Source organism: Cladophialophora yegresii (genome assembly GCF_000585515.1).
Source record: "Cladophialophora yegresii CBS 114405 chromosome Unknown aczIN-supercont1.3, whole genome shotgun sequence".
Classification (NCBI taxonomy): domain Eukaryota; kingdom Fungi; phylum Ascomycota; class Eurotiomycetes; order Chaetothyriales; family Herpotrichiellaceae; genus Cladophialophora; species Cladophialophora yegresii.
In genome coordinates this window covers 3,263,714-3,285,459 of record NW_006913047.1, presented here as the reverse complement: position 1 = coordinate 3,285,459, position 21,746 = coordinate 3,263,714, and the positions used below count along the sequence as shown (strand labels likewise).

General features: G+C 53.6%; 9 protein-coding genes across 9 annotated transcripts; 3 read left to right on the top strand and 6 right to left on the bottom strand.

The window, feature by feature from the left end:
* Positions 1-503: 503 nt before the first annotated feature.
* On the bottom strand, positions 504-2,389 carry A1O7_04930 (uncharacterized protein; the record flags this gene model as incomplete). Its single annotated transcript, XM_007758940.1, has 4 exons — positions 504-521; positions 592-809; positions 858-2,302; positions 2,352-2,389. The coding sequence occupies 4 exons, from the start codon at positions 2,387-2,389 to the stop codon at positions 504-506; spliced, it is 1,719 nt and encodes a 572-aa protein (XP_007757130.1).
* A 518-nt stretch (positions 2,390-2,907) lies between these two features.
* Positions 2,908-5,330, bottom strand: A1O7_04929 (uncharacterized protein; the record flags this gene model as incomplete). The annotated part of the gene is made up of 3 exons (XM_007758939.1): positions 2,908-4,516; positions 4,567-5,141; positions 5,193-5,330. 3 exons carry the CDS (start codon positions 5,328-5,330, stop codon positions 2,908-2,910), a joined length of 2,322 nt encoding a protein of 773 aa, XP_007757129.1.
* Positions 5,331-7,303: 1,973 nt separating this feature from the next.
* On the bottom strand, positions 7,304-8,968 carry A1O7_04928 (uncharacterized protein; the record flags this gene model as incomplete). The annotated part of the gene is made up of 3 exons (XM_007758938.1): positions 7,304-8,618; positions 8,670-8,854; positions 8,906-8,968. The coding sequence occupies 3 exons, from the start codon at positions 8,966-8,968 to the stop codon at positions 7,304-7,306; spliced, it is 1,563 nt and encodes a 520-aa protein (XP_007757128.1).
* A 2,075-nt stretch (positions 8,969-11,043) lies between these two features.
* A1O7_04927 (uncharacterized protein) lies at positions 11,044-12,070 on the top strand (the record flags this gene model as incomplete). The annotated part of the gene is made up of 2 exons (XM_007758937.1): positions 11,044-11,131; positions 11,181-12,070. 2 exons carry the CDS (start codon positions 11,044-11,046, stop codon positions 12,068-12,070), a joined length of 978 nt encoding a protein of 325 aa, XP_007757127.1.
* Positions 12,071-12,337: 267 nt separating this feature from the next.
* A1O7_04926 (uncharacterized protein) lies at positions 12,338-13,141 on the bottom strand (the record flags this gene model as incomplete). Its single annotated transcript, XM_007758936.1, has 1 exon — positions 12,338-13,141. One exon carries the CDS (start codon positions 13,139-13,141, stop codon positions 12,338-12,340), a length of 804 nt encoding a protein of 267 aa, XP_007757126.1.
* Positions 13,142-13,672: 531 nt separating this feature from the next.
* On the bottom strand, positions 13,673-14,581 carry A1O7_04925 (uncharacterized protein; the record flags this gene model as incomplete). The annotated part of the gene is made up of 1 exon (XM_007758935.1): positions 13,673-14,581. One exon carries the CDS (start codon positions 14,579-14,581, stop codon positions 13,673-13,675), a length of 909 nt encoding a protein of 302 aa, XP_007757125.1.
* Positions 14,582-15,146: 565 nt separating this feature from the next.
* A1O7_04924 (uncharacterized protein) lies at positions 15,147-15,899 on the top strand (the record flags this gene model as incomplete). Its single annotated transcript, XM_007758934.1, has 2 exons — positions 15,147-15,339; positions 15,391-15,899. 2 exons carry the CDS (start codon positions 15,147-15,149, stop codon positions 15,897-15,899), a joined length of 702 nt encoding a protein of 233 aa, XP_007757124.1.
* A 465-nt stretch (positions 15,900-16,364) lies between these two features.
* On the top strand, positions 16,365-18,719 carry A1O7_04923 (uncharacterized protein; the record flags this gene model as incomplete). The annotated part of the gene is made up of 3 exons (XM_007758933.1): positions 16,365-16,839; positions 16,918-17,164; positions 17,231-18,719. 3 exons carry the CDS (start codon positions 16,365-16,367, stop codon positions 18,717-18,719), a joined length of 2,211 nt encoding a protein of 736 aa, XP_007757123.1.
* Positions 18,720-19,552: 833 nt separating this feature from the next.
* Positions 19,553-21,659, bottom strand: A1O7_04922 (uncharacterized protein; the record flags this gene model as incomplete). Its single annotated transcript, XM_007758932.1, has 4 exons — positions 19,553-19,648; positions 19,978-20,619; positions 20,674-21,053; positions 21,119-21,659. The coding sequence occupies 4 exons, from the start codon at positions 21,657-21,659 to the stop codon at positions 19,553-19,555; spliced, it is 1,659 nt and encodes a 552-aa protein (XP_007757122.1).
* Positions 21,660-21,746: the final 87 nt, after the last annotated feature.

Sequence of the window (21,746 nt, the reverse complement as noted above, 5' to 3'; positions counted from 1 at the left end):
GACTTACCTCGTGTCTCTGGGTCCTGCTGGTGCGCTGAGGAGAACCTCTGTCTTGTTGTTGGCAATCTCAATTGTGGATTGGCCTTTGAGTGGCTGATCGAGCGGATCGGAGATGAAAAAAGGGTTTGATATTGTCGAGGTTGGAAACAGAGACAAGCAAGTAGAACCAAACAGGGTTGAAAAAGATGACCTCTGCATCGTGGGCGCCAAGCTCAATGATGTCGTGGTCGACGACGAGGAGCGACGGCAAAAATGTCTCGAGCTGTGTCGACGGCAGTGAAGGACATCCTGCATGAACCGCGGACGATGGTGTGATGTCGTCGACATATGCCGCGCCGGCTACCTTGGACAGTGGGCAGGTACCATATCATATATATATATATAGCATGATGTCTCTTGAAGTTAGAAGACTGGGGGTGGAAAGGAAGTTTGGGTGCTATGAAGTGGCTAATGGAACAGATATCTATGGAAGTGCGAATGCGCACCTCCGCCAAGGGCGACAGTCACGAGACAGTGAGGATCTAGATTACATACTGGAAAGAGGTCAGTAACGTTGTGCGTGTGTCATGCGAAAGAAGACGTTTGACTCACAGGTATGAATAGGTACGGCACTTGTCTCTCATACTCCTCCCAGGCCTTCCCGTACTTGGCCCGACATTTCTCAATGTCTCGCAGGGTTCGATGAATAATCATTGCCGTGAAGAAGACAGGGTAAAACCAGGGGAATGGTGATCGCAAGCCCGTCACTGCTCCCCAGGACAAAGCAAAGAAAAGGTCACAGGTATAGTGAATCTTCCTTGCATAGCCATCTGCGCAGCCGTCAGTATGGTGACAAAAATAACTCACAGGGAACTCACAAAAGCCATCAGCAAGGATGGTGCCCCCATTCTCTGATGTGATGATCTTGGGGTTCTGAACTGTCTGCCATGGCAGCTGAGGGAAAGCCTTGCGCGTCACGGCACCACCAGATTGCTTCGCCCGGAACCGGTTCTTCTGGCTGTTGGTCGCGTCCCAAACCCAGTACACGAAGAGGTATGCCGCGTACAGTGCAGCAAGGGCGTACTTGTTCCAGGGGTAGGTGCTGGGATGGTGGTTTGCCAGATAAATGGTGCAATGGCAGTACGTCAATGGGACGCCAGCTAGGTTCCAGAAAATCAACATGAAACCCCATTTCTCGTGGTACATATCCCAGGTCGGCACAATGAGTTCCTCGCCTTTGCTACAGGCATTTGCGTACAGCCAGTGGGCCAGGAGCAGGAATGCAACTTCGCCAGAGACGTATCCGTAGTTTTCGTATTGTCGGGCAGCCGTCCCCAGCGTTATCAGGAACAAGATGTACCATGGCAGTCGAACCTCGAAAAACATTTTGAAGTCGAGGATTCCGAACATACGTGGATTGAGCTCGGCTCCCATGAAAAAGTCGTACATGAGAGATCCGGTCATGCGGTGTTGCTTGCCCCGATAGATTGCCGAGACATAGGCAATGATTGAAACCGCAAAGCCTGAAATGATGGCGACAGACATGAGCGGACCGAACTCGTCAATGATGTTGTAGAGCTTGAAGAGGCCAGAGAAATGAAGACCAAGCGCCACGATGATGGTCGTCCACCACGACCACATCGCGCTGCAGTAGTAATCCAGCCTCAGTCCGTTCTCATGGGGCAAGGGCTTGCCTTTCGTCCAGATGCCAGGCATCAAGCAGTAGCAAGCGCCTTCGAAAACAAAGAAGGTCCAATACATCGCCCAGGCTTTCGCTGAGGGCCAGGCGCCGTAGTACGCCATGCGGAACATGCCACGGAAGAAGTCTGGCAAAGTCTCTCCATCGCGTGGCACCGGGAACTGGCCATCGTAGTATGTCGCGCCAATCCACATGTAGTACATCAGGGCTGGAAAGCCGATCATCATGGCCGTGACGCCCCATGAGCCTCCAAACTCGAAGCGCCCAGAGGTATCGATTTTGGGGTCCATGCCTGGTCGCCATCCGTCCACCAGATTCTCGGAAGACGTTTGTCGCTCTGATTTTGGGGCTTCCTTGCTGGCATATCCATTCAACTTTTCGGACTTGACATGCCCGTTGGCATACCCGTTAACATGGTCGTCCGTCTCTTTGTCTTCAGCACCGTCGACGAATTGCGACGACTTCCGGCCACTCTTCCGTGCAGCCCTAACGGCTATCGTGTCGCCGCCAGCGCCATTGGCTTGTTCTCTGATATCCGCATCCTCAGGAGCTGGCGTGGACCTGCGCGATCGTGGCTTCCCGTATGTACCAGGGGTCTCGACATAGTCAGGATGCGCGGTTTTCCTGGTCTCGGTCAGCATGGAGCGCATTAAGGGGCACCGTCACTGCGTACCTGGGTGTTTTGCCCGCCTGCGTACGGGTGACTGGCATGGTGAAAGGAGTGGTAGATTAAAGCTACAAGAACTGAGGAAAGAGCGAGTCAACGCGACATAAGGAAAGAACGCACTCTGCCCGTAGCGGCGGTGCCGTGCATGGGACTGTATGTGGGTGGTACGAGGCAGGAACGAGAATCAATTCATCATGAAGCGCGACTCCCGAAGATTTTCCAATTTCTCGTGCGCACCGCAAACAATTTTCCCCATTCGTCGACCAAACACGTGCTGGACCAGGGTTGCGAGGCGACCATTCTACTGTACAAAGTAGGATTAGGTCTGAAAGATGGATGCTCTCAAATGAGTCGTGCCCTATGGGTTCGCGATGGCATTCATATGCAATACATCGCTAAATGTGGTGGTTCAAAGTCAGATATATGAAGATAATATGGTGATAAACACGCTGCAAAGGATGGCGTCCAGATTTGCCTGAGCCTGCCGTGCTACGTATACATGCAAGATGGTCGTTACATTTCCCCCCACGCTCTTTCTACATTGTCACGCTCATGAAATGCTCTACAAGATCAAGCCAACAACAGCAACGGCCAAACAGGCGGCCACGCTCAAGACGGTTCCCGGTAGCTCCTGCTGGGCCGCGCCACCTGTGAAGGTCGCGGGCGCAACGGGAGTAGTTGATGAACCAGAGGATGAAGCGAGCCATCCGCTGTTGGTCGCCGATGCTGCGGCCACAGATGCCAGAGAGTCGGTCTGTGACTTTCCGCTCCAGCCTGACGGCCCTGCTTCCGAGGTCGCGGCCGGCTTGACGGCAGTAGAGACGATGAAAGATGGGCCAGTGTAGCCGCTGAAGAGGCCAGAGGGTTGATCGACCGCTGCAGCGCCATCAGTGGGCTTGACAGGTACGAGGGTCTGTGTCATGACAGCGGTGGCTGTTGGAGCTGTATAGCTTTCCGTCGAGGCGGTCTTTTCCCAGTCAGCCCAGTCGGAGCTGCTCGACGTGGAGGTGGAGGCGGCCTTGACGGGCTTGTCGGAGGTGGTGGTGCTGGTCTTGGAAGCCTCCCAGTCAGCCCAATTGAAGTTGGAGGTGGTCGTTGCCGGGTCAACCGGTTTGCTTGTTGAAGAAGATTTGGAGGCCTCCCAGTCAGCCCAATCGAAGCTTGATGTGGTGACGGCACTCGTCGTTGCCGCATCAACTGGCTTGCTGCCCGAGGAGGTCCAATCGCCCCAGTAGTAGCTGCTGGTAGTGGAAGCGACAGCAGCCGAAGAGGTGGGGCTGGAGTGCGAGTCGCCGTGGCCATGTGAGGATGCTGTGGTGGCGCTCATGCTGCTAGTGGAAGTGGCTTCTGCAACAGGATGGCTGTAGGTGGTGGTAGTTGTGCTGGAGCTGCTGGAAGTGGTCTCATCGCGTGCATGGTGGGTGGCAGACGTCGTGGTGGTGCTGGGGCTGCTAGAGGTGCTGGATGAGGGCACGCCAACGTGTACGCCGTGCGAGCTAGTGGTTGAGGTAGGGCTGCTCGAGGAGGTCGTACCGCCAATGGCAACATGACTATAGCTGGAAGTGGATGTCGTCCAGGTGCTGGAGCTGGACGCTGCGGGAGAAGCAGACGTTGTGCTGCTGCTGGTGGTTTCTGGGACAAACTGATGAGTGGTGGTGGAAGTCGTTGTCGAGGCTGAGGTGGACGTTGCCGGGGCAGCAACCGTCGTTGGGGGAGTGGTAGTAGTGGTCAAGGACGATGTTGTAGTGGTGGTGATGGTGGTGACAGTGGTTGTCGAGCTAGCAGGTGCCTGGGGTAGCTGCGCGCAAGAGAGCTGACCGAAGATTTCCTTCATGTTGTACGCGTAGCTCTGGCCATTGAGATCCGGATCCGTGTTCTGGTCGGAGTAGGTCGCGTCCCAGAGCATGACGCCTCCGAAGGAAGACGAGTACTGATCGGAGCATGCATATTCCTCGATCAAGGACTTGGCCTTGCTAATGCTTAGGTAGTCTTGCGAATGAGCTGCGCTGGTTGACGCAGGCAGACCGAGGAATATCTTGATGTTCTTGTTCTGCGAATTGTCTGCGAGCCACTGTTGCCAACCAAACGTGATGTCGGTGTTTGTGTTCAGCGACCCAGAGCTGAATAGCGAGGCTGCGGAGCAGGAGTCAGTGTTATAGAATTGGATGAACCTGGCCCTTGTTAACATGATTTACGCGGCCAACGCAACAGACATTCTTACAGATAATCAATGTAGGAGTTTGCAATCGCATCTTCGAGGTGAGCGTCCGGCACAACGCACTGGGGAGCAGCTGAGATGTAGTAAGTGCCGGTGCTCTGAGCGAATTTGGCCCTCAATTCGTTGACCAAATCGGAGTAGAAGCTATCAGGGCCAGATTCGATGTCCAGATCGAAACCGTCCACAATGGTGTCCGTGCCAAATGGCCGGGGATATTGCTTCAAGGTGGGATCCTGGAGAGGGCCAAACGATCCCCAGAGGAAGTCGGCGAATGCAACGGCAGACTCCTTCGAGGCGAGGAAGTTCGTTCCAGGCGCCGCACCTCCGATCGATGCAAGGATCTTCTTGCCGGCATTCTGACAAGTCTTGATATCCTCGGCGATTTGTGAACACTGGGTGAGCATCTGAGTCTGCTTGTTATCTGGGGTCACCCAAAGGTCGCTGCCACAGGCATTTCCATAGTTGTTTCCTGGTCCGTTCGTCTCGTCTGGGAAGATGTTTACGAATGCAATGGGGATGATATCCAATGTCGTGTCCGCGCAGAATTCGGCCAACCGTTTCTGTCCCGGACCTTGTCCCTATACACGATCAGCCCAAAGCGCTCCCCGAGTCAAACACGTATTTCTCACCCAATATACCGCGAGTTGGGGTTCTGCGGGGCCTGCCAAGGAGGTGAATATTTTGGGACTGAAAATCGGTTTCGCGATGATAGTGGAAATGAGAGATGCTGTCGCCAGCAAGCTGGTGATAGCGATGTTCGAATGCATTTTGATGGTGTTTGTGGATAAAATGAGCGAATTCGGAAGACAACAACAAAAGAATGACTGGGCTATAAGAGCACCAAAGGAAGGACTGGACGCAAGCAAAGGCTTGCAAACTCAATGTAAGGACCGTTAGGAAGTAAAAGCGTTGAAAGCAAGAAAGAGAGAAAGAGGCTCAAGAGCAGAAGTCACGGAGCCATATGTGCCATCTTAAGAGCACGTCAAACCTTAACCTCCGAAGAGCCGCCCAGCTAAGGCTTCCCACAACCCACTGGATCCATACCGAAATTGCACTGACGGCTATATCGCGGTATATAGCAAGCGTCTCTTACCCTTGGGGCCGAAACTATAGAAGGAGTTCTTGAATGCTTTCGCTGCATCTTCCTGGCGGATGAAGAGACCTCAAACACAACCGACAGCTTGACGAGGAAGCATCAGGAGGAAGATGATGTACTTCGGTGGCTTGAGGAGGAAGACCAGTTACTCGGGTGGCTTGAGGGGAAGGGGGAGCGAGTTTGAGAGGCGTCGGGCTTCGAGATCCCATGTCGTATGCGGCAACATCGCTCCGGAGAGTGGTGTTCAAAGACTCGAAAGCCGGTTGAGGACAAGCGTGTTTGCGGGACGAGACTCAAATCTCCTGGCCAGACGAGCCACGGTGATGATAGAAGGAGTGGAGAGCCAAAGAGAGAAGCGATACGTCGAGAAGCCAACAAACTAGAGCCAAGCTTTGACGCCAGGGGCAACCGCGGCCCCACTGGAGGCCAGACACGCCGTTCCTGTCCCATTCAGGGGTTCACCAGGACTATCATTTCATCATTATTGGCGTTCCACTCTCCAGATGGGTAAGTAGGAAAACACCCCTAAAAGGTTACACGAGAAGCGCGTGGGTTTGTGGCTTCACTTTCTGGTCACCGGCACGACAACAACCAGCGACAGTTGCGCACTTATGAAGATCGAGACGCTGCTTGCTTCGGGCGGTTGCTCCTCTTGAATGACCACTTGTGTCAGGTTGCTGCGACGTTGCAGGTCCGCAGGTTGTCCTAAGCGATGTGCATCTCCATCTCCGGAGTACTACCGAAAGACGTGGACAGAGCCTCTGGGAACGGCAATCTGGTGCGCCTGCCATGACCAATACTTTATCCCAAAGTTAGCAAGTGAAACGCTTCGGTTTGGGAATAAATACTCCCTATGTCCTCCGTACGAAGGGCCTTGTACACTACTACTCCTTCTACGTACTGTACATGCCGTTTTTTACGACGATCAAAATCGCGTGCTTCTTGGGGCCTAGGGAATCGGAATGTTGCTGCTGGCCGCCCGTCGGCCCTAGACCTCTCATGTCGTCCTCAACACGTACTACAACTACCATATAAGAAAGAAGTTCGTCCTAGACGAAATGTTACTTTTTTCCTGGCGAGGAGAGCATGCGCCGATCGACCATTATTGCGGGATTTCACCAGGGCAACCTAGAGTGAATTCTGTGGTAGAGCACGAGCACAAACATAACCTGTCGAAACTTCCCGTTGACAGCCTGCCTATGATACACTGAGCTTGTGGCGGTCAATAATGCCACTCCCACTCCGCGACACGAACTGTAATCCCCGTTGCCATGGTATACTCGTCGATCAGCGACGATCGGATCTGCAGGATCCCACAACGTGGCCGCTGATACGATCTAACACTCCTACCAATTGTGCTTGTGAAACGACTGCGCTGCCGTAATGGTATTATGACCTGCCGTAGGGCCCTCACGGTGAAGTACCTGTTCTGCACAAAATCTGGCTTGCAAGCAGAAGGATAGCACCGCGAGGAGGCAATTGCTTTTGATGTCTAATACAGCCCCCTAACAAGACAAAAGAAACATGTACAAGCTATGTGCATCTGCGAAGCCCGCCGGCTGTGACACCCGCTGCCCAAGCCGATCGCCTATACCCGTCAAATAAAAGTCCAGCCCTCAAAGTCATGTGGCTTGCAGTGATGCTTCAAGATGTTTCCGAATTTGCGATGTTCTTTTCCGGCATGACGGACTCGTGGGTGACTTCTTCGCTGCTGGTCTCACTGCTGACTTCCTTGATGGGACCGGTGAACTTCTTGCGAGCGCGAAGAACATAGTTGAGCGTCGCGAAGATCATGACGGCTAGGAAAACAGGAGAAGCGTAATTCATGTTCACACCAGTGACGGGAAGGAACGGCGGGAATGGCAAAAAGATGATGAGGAAGACGCAGAAGGCGACCGCCAGGATGTTGACAGGCAGGCCAAATCTACCCATTGTCCAGGGTCCGAAGGTGATGGGGTTGGAAACATTGTAGCGGCGGATGGCGAACATGACCGTGGGAATGGCGTACGAGAAGTAGAAGCCCAAGGTCGTGAGGGAAATCAGCGCGTTGAAAGCCGTGGTAGATCCGATGTTGATCAGAGACAGGAGGGAGACGCAGGCGAAGAGCAGGACCACGGCGTTCGTTGGGCACCTGTTCCGCGATGAAATTTGGGCAAACGTCTTCGAGAATGGGAGCCCGTGGTCTCTTGCAAAAGCCCAGATCAAGCGAGAGACTGAAGCTGTGCATCCGAAGAGGTTCATGGAGAAGACGATGATAACGGCTGTTATCATGGCAGTTGCCGCCTTTTGGTTGTTGGTTGCCTGCAAGAAGACGGCAATAATGGGCAAGCCGGTCGGTGTCGAAAGAATTGTGTCGGCATCCGTAATCGCGTACAAGACGGCGATAATGTACGCGAACCCGGCGCAGCCATTGATGATCACTGACCCGATCATTGCTCGAGGGATGTTGAGCGGTGCATTGTGGGCTTCTTCGCTCATGTGTACAACAGCATCCACACCTGCGAGGGCGAATGCAGGGGTGAGGAAGCCAATGCAGAAGCTGACTCCGTCACTGTCCCAACCGCTGGCGTTGATGAACGTTCCCCAGACATCCCCGTCCTTGGCTTTCGTACTGGTTGCCAATATCGCAATGAACACGATAAAGAAGAACAGAACGTGCAACAGTCCTCCCAAAGTCTCCCAAAGTGGCAGGTACTTCTTGCCGAAAGTATTGCCTAGGGAGGCGATGCCAGAGAAACCAATCATGATGAGCGTGGCATGCCACCGTTTTGGTTCGTAATCCGAGTAGTTGAGGACGGCCACGGCTTGAATCATAGAAGCGATCAAGAAGCAAACTGATGCCACAGCAGCGACCCAACCAGTGACTGTCACCCAGCCCTGGACGTAACTGATGAGTGCCCTCCATTTCGGTGGCGAATGCTCAGCACTCCAGTGATATTGAGCTCCGGCGATGGGCGAGCTAGATTGCCCGTTAGCACTTTCTCCTTGTTGCAGGAGGCTCAATTCTCACATCGAAGCCATCTCAGCGAAAGAGCCGGCGATGCAGAGCGTCCCCAGCACCGAAACAATGAAACCATAGACGACTGAGGCAGGACCACCGTTGGAATAGGCGCCGGCGAACAAGGCACTGGTGGCTTCCCACGTGCATAGAGTGCACAGCGACATGCCCAGCAAAGCCCAGAAGTTCCATTCTCGCTGCAATAGCAGTTAGCGACTGGCGCATCGATAAGGCGGCGCGAACTTTACCTTCAATACTTCCTTCTTTCCCGCTGCCTCCAACGCAGCCGCATCTGACGTGTACGCAACCATCTCGACAAGCACCACTGGCTCCACGGGGACTGTGCAAAGAAAAAAAGGTTCAATTAAGGAGGATGAAGAAAAGAGCCACCTGCGCAGGAGGAAGGAAAGTCGACAAGCACGGGTGCGACCGGCCTGTACTTGAATGTTGCTAGGAGCTCGCTTGGTTTGGGAGGGTATGCGGGAGTGTCAACCACATGGCGCCCCTCGCGAGACAAGATGCTTTGGACGCTAACTTCGGAGGGCAGGCGCGAGAGGTGCGGGAGAAACGAGGGTATGGTGTTAGCTCGGATCCGTGCTCGCCTCGAGTGTGCTGGCAGGTTGGAAGTCGGTGGTGTCTACGAGCAGACCCATTCCCTGCGTGGGTACCATGCAGGTCGGAGCCACCCCAACAATCTAGCAGGATAGCTACATGAGCCAGAAGTTGTCTGACACTGTCGCATATTTCACAGGCTGATGTCAAATGACAAATGTGAGCCCGCCAAATCCGTTCGTTTTGCAGGGAGAATGACACCGGGGACGGATAAAGCTGTTTCAGCCAGACGGGATGACTTGACACTTATCTCAACCCTCCCAGGGGTGGGTGTGTCCTCTGCCGCTATCGACCAATAGATCAACATGCGGATCAGCACCGTGCATGCCGGCAAGTGTGATAATGGAGGCTTCAAGTGCGCCACCGAAACAGGCCCGAGCCTTGCAAAGGAGGGACCCGTTTCCGGCTGGTTCTCAAAAGGGTTCGACGGATGGCACACCTTTACCCGCTATCGTCTGAGCTTGTCTGAGCGTGCCGCCATCATGTGCTCTGGAGACGGACACATCACTCTCGAGTTGTACAGGTCAAAATCAAGTAACGAGTCGATCTTGCTATAAGCACATCCTTCCGCACGCAGCGTGGTTTAGATCACAGTATACACCTCTGAAGATGCGTGAGGAGTGCAGATTGATCTACATGCCTCGACGGACGCAGTTGGCCCCCCTTTTCAGGCACACAAGGGTCACTTGCTAGCGCGTGAAGTCCCCCCGAGCCGACCATTGAGCTAGCAACCCGCACTGGCGGCGGCTGGCAAATGGTCGAGCAGATGAGGAACGAAGGCCGGCTGTGCGAGAAACATCTCAGACTGCAGTTGGCTGTTCCGGGACTCGCAGAAGCCCGCGTCCAACATGGCACACTACCAGCAGTCCCACTTGCTTGCATGAAAGAGAGGCGAACACAGCCAGGCGATTGTTGTTACCTCTCGAAGCGAAGATCTCACCGCTTTGTTGCCTTCTAGACTTGGGGCCCTATCTTTATGCTTCGCCAACCCTGCAGGCAACGTGGGCATGGAAGAAAGCGAACGATTTTCTGACACCAGGCCTTGCCGAACCGAAATTCTTACTCGTAGCGAGGCCAGAACGCATGGAGTAAAGCCTGATTTGAAGTTGAAGACCTGCAGGTTAGGGTCAAGTTGCAACGAAGCTTGTCAGGGGCGAGCTTCCAACTGTAAAGCTTGGGGGTTCTGGGCGAGCTTGACTGGGTCGACTCCGCAAAGCCAATCAGAACCTACAAGTAAGCAACGACCAACAGCATGCAGCGAAGGTCAGAGAAAGCGGACAGGAAGGAGGAGAAGAATACAGGGCTATGTTGATCTTCTCGTGTTTGAGTAAGCCCAATTATCTGACCTGTTAACGTAATGGCAACAGTCCTTGCAGTCTTCGGGGAGTCTGGATATCGGCCTCTCGACATTATGCAGGTCGGAGGATTAGTCGGCTTGCAGTAATGCTGCACGCATCAACCGCGTGTTCGGTTGAGATGCTTGTGACACGACATGAACTCTCCATGCTGTCAGCTATGCTGTCAGCTATGCTGTGAACCACATGTGAAGTAAAGGTCAAGGCAGCCACCCAGCAGAAAACTCTGGAAACGGCCAGGAAAATCAATCCTCCGGTGGTGATGCGCCGAAAATGACGTTGACTTCACCGCTTTGGCATCGCATGGCAGAATCCCCAGAAATTTTTGGGGTTGCGACAAACAGCCCTCGTTGGTCTGAAATGAATATTAACCAGCCACCATCGAGCTTGCAAATATTCCTCAAGTTAAAGCAGACACAATGGCAGTACCTTCCGAAGAAGTCGCCGAGGTGTTCGCAACTCTTGGAGACTTGGAAAGAGAGTTCGCTGAAGTAGAGCTGGATGCTTGTAAGTGCATGCTTCGCCTTTTTGTGGTCCGCTGCTGAACTTCTTCCAGTACGCAGAAAAGAGTTCAACCTACGGCCTCTATACAACAAGCGCAAGGAACTACTCGACAGAGTCCCGGACTTCTGGCCGACTGTTTTCGGTTCTGGACCAGAAGAGATCCAGCAATTCTTTACGCCTGACGACCTAGCCCTAGGCGCGAGCCTTCAATCCTTCTCAGTCGAACGATATCAGATCGAATCCGCAGAAAAAGGAGAACCCAGGAGTCTGTGCTTCAGCTTCGAGTTTGCGCCCAACGACTTTATCCAGGACACCAAGTTGGTCAAAGAATTCGAATATCGGCCTCGGAAGGACGGACCTGGGAGTCTGATCTCGAAACCCGTTCCTATCAAGTGGAAGTCAAAGAAGAAGGATTTGACACATGGTATCCTTGATGCCGCTGTCGAGTTGCATAACGCAGAAGAAGCGCTTCAGCTCCAGAATGGAGACAAGGTTGTCGACATCGTGGATCGAGAAGCCTTATGGCAGCATGAGAAGCTGCGCGAGAAGTTGAGCAAACTTGACGAGGAGCAGGACTATCAGCCAAGTTTCTTCAACTGGTTCGGCTTTCGTGGGACCGTCGATGCCACTCCGGAGACATCGACGAAAAATGGCGTTGACAATGCCGACGAAGAAGAGGAGGACGACGACGAGGACGACGACGAAATGGAGGAGATGCTTGAGGTCGAGATCTTCCCTGCTGGTGAGGAAGTGGCCATTGCCCTTGCCGAGGAACTGTGGACGAATGCCATGGATTACTTCATGTCCGCTCAAGACGGAGACGCCGAGGAATTTGAGGGACTCGATGCAGAGAGCGATGACGAGGACGAGGACGCTCCAGAGCTGGTAAATGCTAAGGAAGAGGAGATCGCCCCTCCGCGAAAGAAGCAGCGTAAAGGTTGATGTGCTGCGGTCGTCGGTAGTTGTTCGTCTCTTGCATCTTCTTTGGATACCATCGCTTGATGTCCGACGTGTTCCATTTGGTGCCTGAAGTCGGTAGTGTACTCGAACTGGTCAGCCTGCCGTCGGAACAGCACCCATCGATGCATGTTGCGTCGGAACGGTCAGGCACGTCAACGCGGCTTTGGTGACCTCTGCACGACCACCGCGTCTTCTCAAGCATTCCATAGCATGCACTCCCAGACGAGAAGACCACTCGTTCTCGCACGTTCAAAGCGCAATGACCAAAATCAACAAAATAATCAAAACCACAATCAACACCGCAATGCAACAGCTGCTCACGCTGTCCTCATTCCGGCGTATCACCTCTCCCACCTTCTTCACCCCAACCTGTAGTTTCCCACCCACCCTGTCCGCCAGCGTGTCCACCTCGTCCAACAGCGTCCCTTGCTCCTCCAGTTCGCGCCCCATATCCTCCGCCTGGCCCCTCAACACGCCCACGCTCTGAAACACCCCGTCAAGCTGCTCGTCCTGCTCCCGCATCATCACCTCCTGCTGCTGCTGCGCGAACTCTCCGTACGGATCATCGTCGTCGTCGGCGTCATCATGCGCATCATCCTCAAAACTAGCCGGCGCGGGTAGCCTGCCGCCTTGTCCAGCACGACTCCCGCCATCACGAGTCGCGCTTCCCGCAGCCATAGAAGCAACATGCCCACCCGCGACATGCGTCTCCTGGGTCGTGATGCCCTCCAATTCCCTCCTCATGCCCTCCACCTCGTCGCCCACATCCTTTACGAAACCTCGCCGCCTCTGCACCTCCGCGACATCGAGGCCGAATCTGTAGGGGTCCGACTCGACGGCTTGGACGCTGTCCAGCAGATCGGCCAGGTCGGCCGTGAGGGTTTGGAGGTTCGATTGGAGGTCCGAGCGTGACTGGATGAGTTCGGGGGATGTCGGGGAGGGGGATAACGTGCGGATACGCAGGTAGGAGGAAAACAGATGCCGGGTCGAGGAGAGGGTGGTCAGGACGTCGGACTGGACCGAGAGGAAGGGGTCGTCTTGCGCGGGATTCATGGTGGGATGGGATCGAGCGAGGGAGACTTTGAGGCAGGGAAATGGTGTGCGCGGAGGCGCGAGTCTGTGGGGTTTATTGCATCGTTTCCGTGCTTAGGCAATCTGATATAGTATATACCCTGAACGAGGAGAGCGCGCGCCTGTTGGAAGTTGTTGTTGGTCCGGGGAGCTGTCTACAGTACGTTGCGCTGGCGTAACTGGGTCCTCGAAGTGACATGCATGGATGTCATTGACAGCAGCCTTGCCGAGGCGGGACAAGGCTGAGTCATTTACAGTACGTTACACCATTGAATCGGATCCGAACATGAGAAATACTACTTCGCAAGACACGCTCTACAACGTCATAGAACTTGGAAACGTAGGAATAGTCAGGACAATATTCTTGCACCTTTTCTATTATCCTATACATGGACTATCTGTCAGGGTATTTATACAACGGCAACGAGATTGTGATGCCAGCAAGGCTAACCCAAAGTTGCAGCAACGACGCGGCTCAGTACGTCAATTGGAAAAGGTATCTTCAATGATTGCTCATGGTTGTTCATCCTCTTTTCCAACGTCAGCAGGTGAGGCACTGGGGATTGACCTCGCAGCATTCGTGGGCTGCCCACTGAGCTGATCGTACATCTTTAGGCCTCTTCTAGGCTTGTCGCCGACCGCAGCACGAACCTTGCGCGCCAAACTGTCCATTGTTTTCGTCAGGCCCCTCAATTCGGTGTCCAACTGATCCCCTAGCTGGGAGTTCTTAATGGAGTCGACCTTCGACGCCCACATTATCGAATTCTGGATGGGTATCAACTGCACCAATGCGTGGTTTTGCTCGTCGGCCGATAAACTTTCGATATCGGGCTTCGGCGTTCTACCCTCTAGGTGAAGGAGCCTGGTTGCATAGCTGGCGACCTGACCGTCCTTGTCTGTGCCCTCGTGTTTGTGTATTGCCTTCTCGGCGGCCAACTCCAGTAAGACGGCCAACACGACTGGATCCTTTCGCGCATCACACTCGCCGTCTCTGAGCTTGTCGCCAGTGTGTAGCTGATCTTCTACCATTCTTGCCACATGTTCGGCTCGTCGTGAAATTGTTTCAAGCTCAGGACCCTCGAACCCTGCAAGGACTGCGTGGTTGTGAAGACCCAACATCAGCTCTCGTGCTACATCGTGCTGTCGCAACGAAATGCCCATTTCCTTCGGCTTCGCCACGGCGCTGATGATAATTTGTTCTTTGCCCACCTCGCACGCTTTTCGGGTGAGTTTGGAGGCATATATGCCAGGTAGTTTCAGTTGGGCTGAAACTAAGCCTCTGAGAAATGGAAGGAGGTTATTCCAATATGTATCGCTCTCGTTCCCGTCTAGGAATTTCGCCAGTTGTTTCATACTCTTTCGCATGTTAGGCTTGTCGAATGCATGTCGTGGCTCGAGCTTGATTTCTTCGCCATCGTCCATTGTGACAGTAACTCCAGGTTCGTTAACGAGGGTGGCCTGTTGGGATGTCTTGTACATCAGGTCTCGGTGATGAGATTCGACTGCGGCCGGCATAAAGACTTTGTTGCGCCATGCTAGGAGAAATTCGTCGAACTCAGAGTTAGAGGTTGGTGAAAAGGAAGGTATCACTGAGTTTATTAGCTGATGCACCATGGATAGACAGAAATTGCGCACCTTTTCGTTTCGTCGGAGTAGAACTGAAGGATCGTACGGACTTCGACCAGCGTGGACCGTGGAGAATCTGTCGACAGGTTCTGCAGATATGGAAAAACTGTTGAGGTTGCGCCATCTCGCATGTGGCACTGCAGGACCTGTCTCTCGCAATGGCTCAATGAGAAGAGTTAGTTTCCGCTGGTGCTTTGAGACTTGGGACAGGTGTTAGCTACGCGGAGTATTCGAATCTCAATGATTTCTGAAAAGGGAAATCGCTCGACTTTCCTACAAGAGCTACTCCGTACTTCATCAACACTTGCGCCTGCCTTCTTCATCCGGTACAACCACGTTACAACCCCTAAGCCTGGGGAAGATGTCGAGGACGGCTGTGTCCCGCATGTCAGCATGCTGTTGGCGATCTGTTTTTGCAGAGATACATCCGCAAAGACCATTGTGTCGGTCTCTAGCCACGCTACAACGCGGACCCGTTGAGAAACTCGAGGTTCCGACAGATCTGCCACCGCAATATTGGTCCCAATTACCTGCAAGATTGAAACGCGACAGAGGTGCAGCTGTTTTTGCAATCTCCAGGGGCTCAATGCTAATATAGTTTTCAGGAAAGCGCGAAATAGTCATACACAAATCTCCTCGATCGGAAGCCGAAACCTGCAAAGAACCTATTTCAGTCGTGGACAAGTCGCAGTTAGCGCTGCTCGACCCCACCGGCGCGAGAACGAAACTGTTTGACAAGACCAACAAGGACCGAGTGAAAGTCGGAGACATTCTGCTCGCAACGTTTGCGTCCGGCGAGCCAGTATCGGGTGTTATACTTTCGATCAAAGGGTCAGGCCCTCATACGTCAGTGCTTTTACGCAACAATCTGACTGGTGTTGGAATGGAAATGCAAGTCAAGGTGCATAGTCCGCTCGTGCAGAGTATGGAAATAGCTCAAAGAGCACCTAAGAGGAAGAGGAGGGCCAGGATCTACTACTTGAGGAAACCAGAGCACGATATCGGAAGTGTACAGAAAGTGGTGGATCAATATTTGAGACAGCGGGCCATGTTGACTGGTGGCAAGCCAGGAAGTCAGTTCGGTCGTTCAAGACCCAAGAAGGGCAAAAGATGAGGACGATCGCGTGCGATGCATCAGAGACCCAGTTGACGGCGACACGTTCCGCAAAGGCTTGGTTAACATGGGCTTCAAGCTTCGAGCGTGGTGCGCCCTTGAGTCGGAACTCCTCACTTCGACCTCAACTTTGTAAGAGTACTGTGCAAATTGTCCCTCACCACAGTGATGGATTAATGAACTTCAGCGGACCAAAATTCAAGGGCACACGGCACTTGGAGGACTTCATTCACAATTCGATCTTCCAGCACGTGCGAACTCATTCGACTCTGAGACTCACTTCACTCACTTAGTCACTGTCACTAGGAGGGGCATATTGCTGCAGCGCTCCCTCCTTGGCAGTGACACGCTGATTCTTCCGTCTACAAATATCTCCTCTACCTCATCTGCCCTTCCCTCGCCTACTTCTCACCTCTTCAACTCTTTCCCCTTCTCTACCTTACTGTGCATGATCCATATATCACGATGACACAGCGTGTCAAGTCTACCATCCCTCCGCCCCCATCATTTGTCACCGATGCACCTCTCGATCGCGTGGCCGAAGTCAACCGTGGTGACTGGACGATATCCCAGGGCGGCTTTTCGAACGACAACCTGAAAACCACGATGGGCGACAAATCAGTCAATAACCCGAAACATAGCGAGGAAGAGGAGACGAAGAACGCTGTCGAGGCACAGAGCCGTCGATCATCGGAAGAACACTGCAGCGCCGTGCCTCGTCCTGCGGTTTTCGACTCTTGGTCGCAAGAGATAGCAACGTCCAAAGGAAAGGCGGATGGATCGTCTGAAACTCACCAGTCTAAAAAGCAGTCAATTGCAGATCTCATACAAGCGATCAAGACTGACCCAGAAATCAAGCGACTCCTGAATGACGCTCTCTCAGAGAACAAGTCCTTCGCCACGAAGGCCACTCCTGTGAGCCCTGCTACAGTACCACTTGGTGAGTTTCTTTTACCTCTCCATTAGCTTCAGATCGCGTCAGAAAATATGGAACTTCAAACGCTAATCCTGGAGGCAGATTTCGCTCAGCAGGTCTTGACCACGGAGACACGCGCGGCTGAAGGGTTTCCATCTTGTGAAACCGGTCCTAGTGACTTCGCCGCTTGCGCACTCGATAAGTGCCCCACGTGCAAGATTACTAACGTCCCTACTCGTCAAGTTGAGCACGGTGGAAAGTGGCAAGATGTGGCCGAGTCTGTCGCAACATCGTCGAAAACCTGGACTCCCTACCGCCCGGCTACACCTGTCTTCGACGGGTGGACCAGGTAAGACGCTCTAGAGGAACGTATCCGTTGGTTCTGGGCTGATACAGAGTCTTACAGCCACCTTAGTTGCCCAACGAAGCTGGTCGTCGTCAAGGACGTCAAATACACGATCCATGATACGATCTTCGACACAATGTTCCCTGCGAACAACACATCTACCAAGCTTGATCAGCTGGATGACGACAGCTTCCTTGTGTCCGGGATTCAGAGCCGATACTTTGCAAGCGCATTGGAGTTCCTGTATAGCCAAGATACGAAGCATCTCTGCTCTATCCCCGTCGAAGGCCAGAATCAAATCCTCTCATTTGCTGCCAAATATGACAACAACTATTTGTTGTGCGTGATGATTCCCATTCTGGAGCTGGACTTTTCGAATCCAGGCTTCTCTTCTCGAGCTGCCACCATCTACCGGTCCTATGCGGCACCCGAGGATTTTCGACAATACTTTCGCCAGACCTTGAAGGTTGAGCTCCAAACTCGTCTGGACGATGGCTCCTGCGAAGAGTTCCTCAGTGGTATCCACTCTCAGTTCTCCGACGCAGGAGTAGCTCTCCTAGATGTGGCTCTGGTGCTCAACTCGCTCTGGACGAATGCTGAGCTGAAAGTCGAGCACGCTGATCCAGCTGAAGATTGGAGTGATAAAGGTGTTGCTCAGGAGGACGATGGTAAGGACGCATACGACGACCGTACCTCCAACACCTGCGGAGGAAACATGATTGGACCTGACTACACAAACCAATGGGGCGATTATCCACCCAAACCCTCCCAATGCTCACGCGTTTGGCATGCGCCAGTTCAATGCGACAGCGAACCTCAGCCACCTTGCGCCGCCATCAAGTCCAACTTGCAAACCGCCAAAGTCCCTGCCCCGTCCATAATCACGCCTCCATCACACGTCGTTCTTGAAGCCCTGCAGCCGCGAGATCCGTCACCCAGCTGGGAAGAACCACTCGCTCAGCCTTTGCGCGCAGACACCAGTCATCGTGCCATCGACAACACAAATGATGATTGGATAGCAACTGCTCTGCAGGGTACCTCAGCCCTTGCTCGCTGTGTCTATCATCACCTTAGGCACAGAGACGTGGGGAAAGTGGCTACTGTGGCTGAGTACCTAGGCTGCACCAAGGACGAAGCTGATCGTGCTCTCCAAGAGTTGATGCTGGTAGGCGTCGTCGATAACCGCGTCTCCGTATTTGGCGACGTAACGGTCTTCGTCGTGAAGAAAGAATTGCCGCAAGAGCCAATCACCACGGCCTTGCCTGCCAACGACGTTGTTGAAACTGAAGACTACGACAAAGCTAGAGCTTGGCCGCTGTCGCTGGGAACCAGGTCGGAAAAGACTCGTATGGTCTATCTCTGGTTGAAGTACGAGCAAGCGTTTTCCACGGAAGAAACATGGTTTAGTGCCCAGGACGTTTCGGATGCCCTCGGATTTGATATCCCTGAGGCGCTGCTTAGCCTCAACGAACTTGAAAGCACCGGCCATGCCGAAATTGCGGGCGGCCCATGGGACAGCGACGTGTTTAGACTCTACAGCTCGGAGCAGGGTCACTAGCTTCCTGATCGCCCCTGGATCGGTCGGTCAATCAGTCAGTCAATGAGTCAATCAGGGCATGATAGTCTTCGTGCTCAAAGCGAGGCGGCACGAGATCGACTTACGACTCCGAGCGATGTTCCGTCAGGCGGTTGAGGTACCCCAAAGACACCTGCGTTCTGATTCTACCCGACCCATTACCGTCTCGATCTTTACTCAGATCGCCACGAAAACGCCTTTCCATCTGGAATGTTAGATTCCACAGATTCCACCGCCCCCAGATGGCCCCAGTCAGTTCCAGCAATTCGCACGAACAGACGTGCAAGAGACACCGAACGGAAAACACCAAAAAAATTTCCCTGCGTTTTTCAGCAAAGCCCTTGATAACAAGGGCCATCTCTGAAGTCGATCCCAGAATTCGACCCAGCTGACAAGCTGCGCTGCTGATGCCTCCAAGGGGAGAAAGTCAATTCGAAAAACCAAGAGTGAAATGGGTGAAACCTCAAAGCAGACAGCAGACAAGCAGACAGGTAGGGAGGGAGGCCGACCTTTTTCCATAGTCACGCAATTGCAATCACAATCGCAACCTCAATCAGATTCATAAACTTTTTCTATGTCATCTCAGTCCGTTTCATCTCTAGCTAAGCTCATGCTGTGGTCACGTCCATCCAGCCTCAGCCTCGACGTCAAACTCAGACTTTAGACTCTTGAACAATAAATAGCTCGACTCTCTTGCTCCCCAGCTCCCAGCTATAGGACCAACATCGACGGCTTGCATGCGCATGCGCGGCTCTCACAGCAACACAGGTTATGGTCGGCGTCAACACTTACATGCGCATGCGCGGCTCTCACCCTCACAGCAACAGCAGGGTATGGTCGTCGTCAATCTGCACCTGGAGACCCTCGATCGTCGTCTTGCCGCCCACGACGGCCGGGCCTTTGACTGTCATCTGTCGTTGTAGCGAGGTGGTCAGTATGATGTGCCCTTAGGAAGTAGGCAGTAGCAAGAGGAAAGAGAGGTAGTCAAAAGAGACAAACAAAATACAAGGTGGGTAGGTAACGTTATATTATGAACTAAAAAGGAACAAAACACAACCTAGGGCGGCACATTATATCCGGGACACTACGGGAACATGAAATCGTGTGAAAATAATATGATATGATGTGATGTGATGTCATGGGAGGTGAGGGGATATAATGGGAGGTGAGGCGATATGATGGGAGTAGAAGCGATGGAAGTGAAGTGACTTGGCATGCAACAAGCAATGATGGCACTTACCGTCCCACGAGGTGTCCTCGTCCCCATGACGTTTTCCTCACCACTCAAATGCACCTCCACGCTGCTCAGGGGTGCGCCCACGCCGACGACCTTGCCGCGCTTCTCCCTGTAGTCGAAGATGTTCGTCTGGGCGATCGCGCCTGCGACCTGCGGCGCGGTAAGGGCGTACCCGGTGCGACATTTCAGCAGCGTGCGCAGGGTATGCAGTGTCGAGGATGACAAGCGCGTCGAAGCAGGCGCGGTGGTGGACTGCGGGATGAGTAGCACGCGGACGTGCGAGAGGGGGCTCGTCGATGAAGACCCCTTAGCCGGCATGTTCCCTTGTTGGAGGGTTCGCTGGGTCATGAATTTGCCGAGTCCGCCAGTGAATTTGGTGTCCGGGTGGTTGAGGTATGTGGTCACGGTGGCTGGGGAGGCGAGCACGATGGTCGGCGAGGATTGGGAAGTCGCGTGCACGATGTCGATGTTGTCGCCTGCCACGGAGTTGAGGGACAGGGTGGCGTTGGAGAAGAGCGCGGCAAACGTCCATGAGAGGGTGTAGCTATCGGTTAGCGGCGTGGTGGGCAGGAGCGTGTCTGATGGCGAGAGCTTGTGCGCGCGTGGGAGGGTTGCGAGAAGGGCGGCGGTCGCGGAGATGAGGTTCTGCACAGAATTGGCATCAGACATGTATGATGATTAGGCTGTTAGCCAACTCACCTCGGAAGTATACTTGACCAAATCGTAACCACCGCTGGCGGTCGGGACGAAGACAGATACTGGAGGCACTTGGGAGTCCTTGTCTAGGGGCAGGACGTCGGATTTGGCGGTCCGTCGGCTCTTCTCCACGAGTTCGTGCCAGGAAGTGACGGTGTAGCCGTCCGGTGTGCCCTCCGTCCAGTTCATGTGGTCGTTGGTCGACCGAGTCACCCAGATGACGGTCTTGATGGACTTGGCAGTTGATGCCAGGTCGTCAAGGTCCAATGAACCGGCCTCGGCGATGACATGGTCGGCCGAGGTTTTTGCGAGCAGTGAGTTGAGCTTGTCTTGTGGTAGGCCGTACGGGAGCAAGATCGTGGAGAAACCATAGAACGAGCCGGCTGTTCAGCACCATCAGATAAGGTTGCTTGTACGGAATGTAGGATCGATGCAGGTATTCACATACCGAAGATTGCAGACAACAGTTCCACCGAATTGGAGAGACATACAGCCACTGACTGGCCGTTGTTTCGTTTGACGTACTGGCCAATGACATTGATCCCAAGCGTCAAGTCATCGAAGTTATGCTCGATGACCTTTTCCCGTCCCAAGACAGTGAGGATCTTTCCTTTCGTGCCTGTCGAATTGCCCTCTTCGTTGACCACGCCACGTGCAGCGTTACGCCAGATATCCCTTAGGTCCCCAGGTCTGCCGGAGCTCCACTTCGGAGTGCCCGGGTCTTTGACGCCTAGGCCAGCACGGAGAGGATAACCATGGGGGATATCGATCGCGCGATAGACCGCAGACTCACCTGACTGCCGGATGGGAGCGACTTGTGCTTGTCGTGCCAGTAAGAAGGGGTGGGTGTCGGGGTCGCCGCCTGTAAGCACCGGATATATGAGAAAGGCGACGAGAACAAGCGCCAGGATGGTCGTCCAGATGTTCCATGAAGAGAAGAACTCGGCGATGGCGACATCCAGTCGTTCTGCGAGGCCTGCCTCCGCCATGATGTTCAATCTGGTGTGAGGTGGACTGAATTGTCGAAAGGTGTACGGACGAGGTGGCCATGTTGTACGAAGAGACTTGGGAATTCC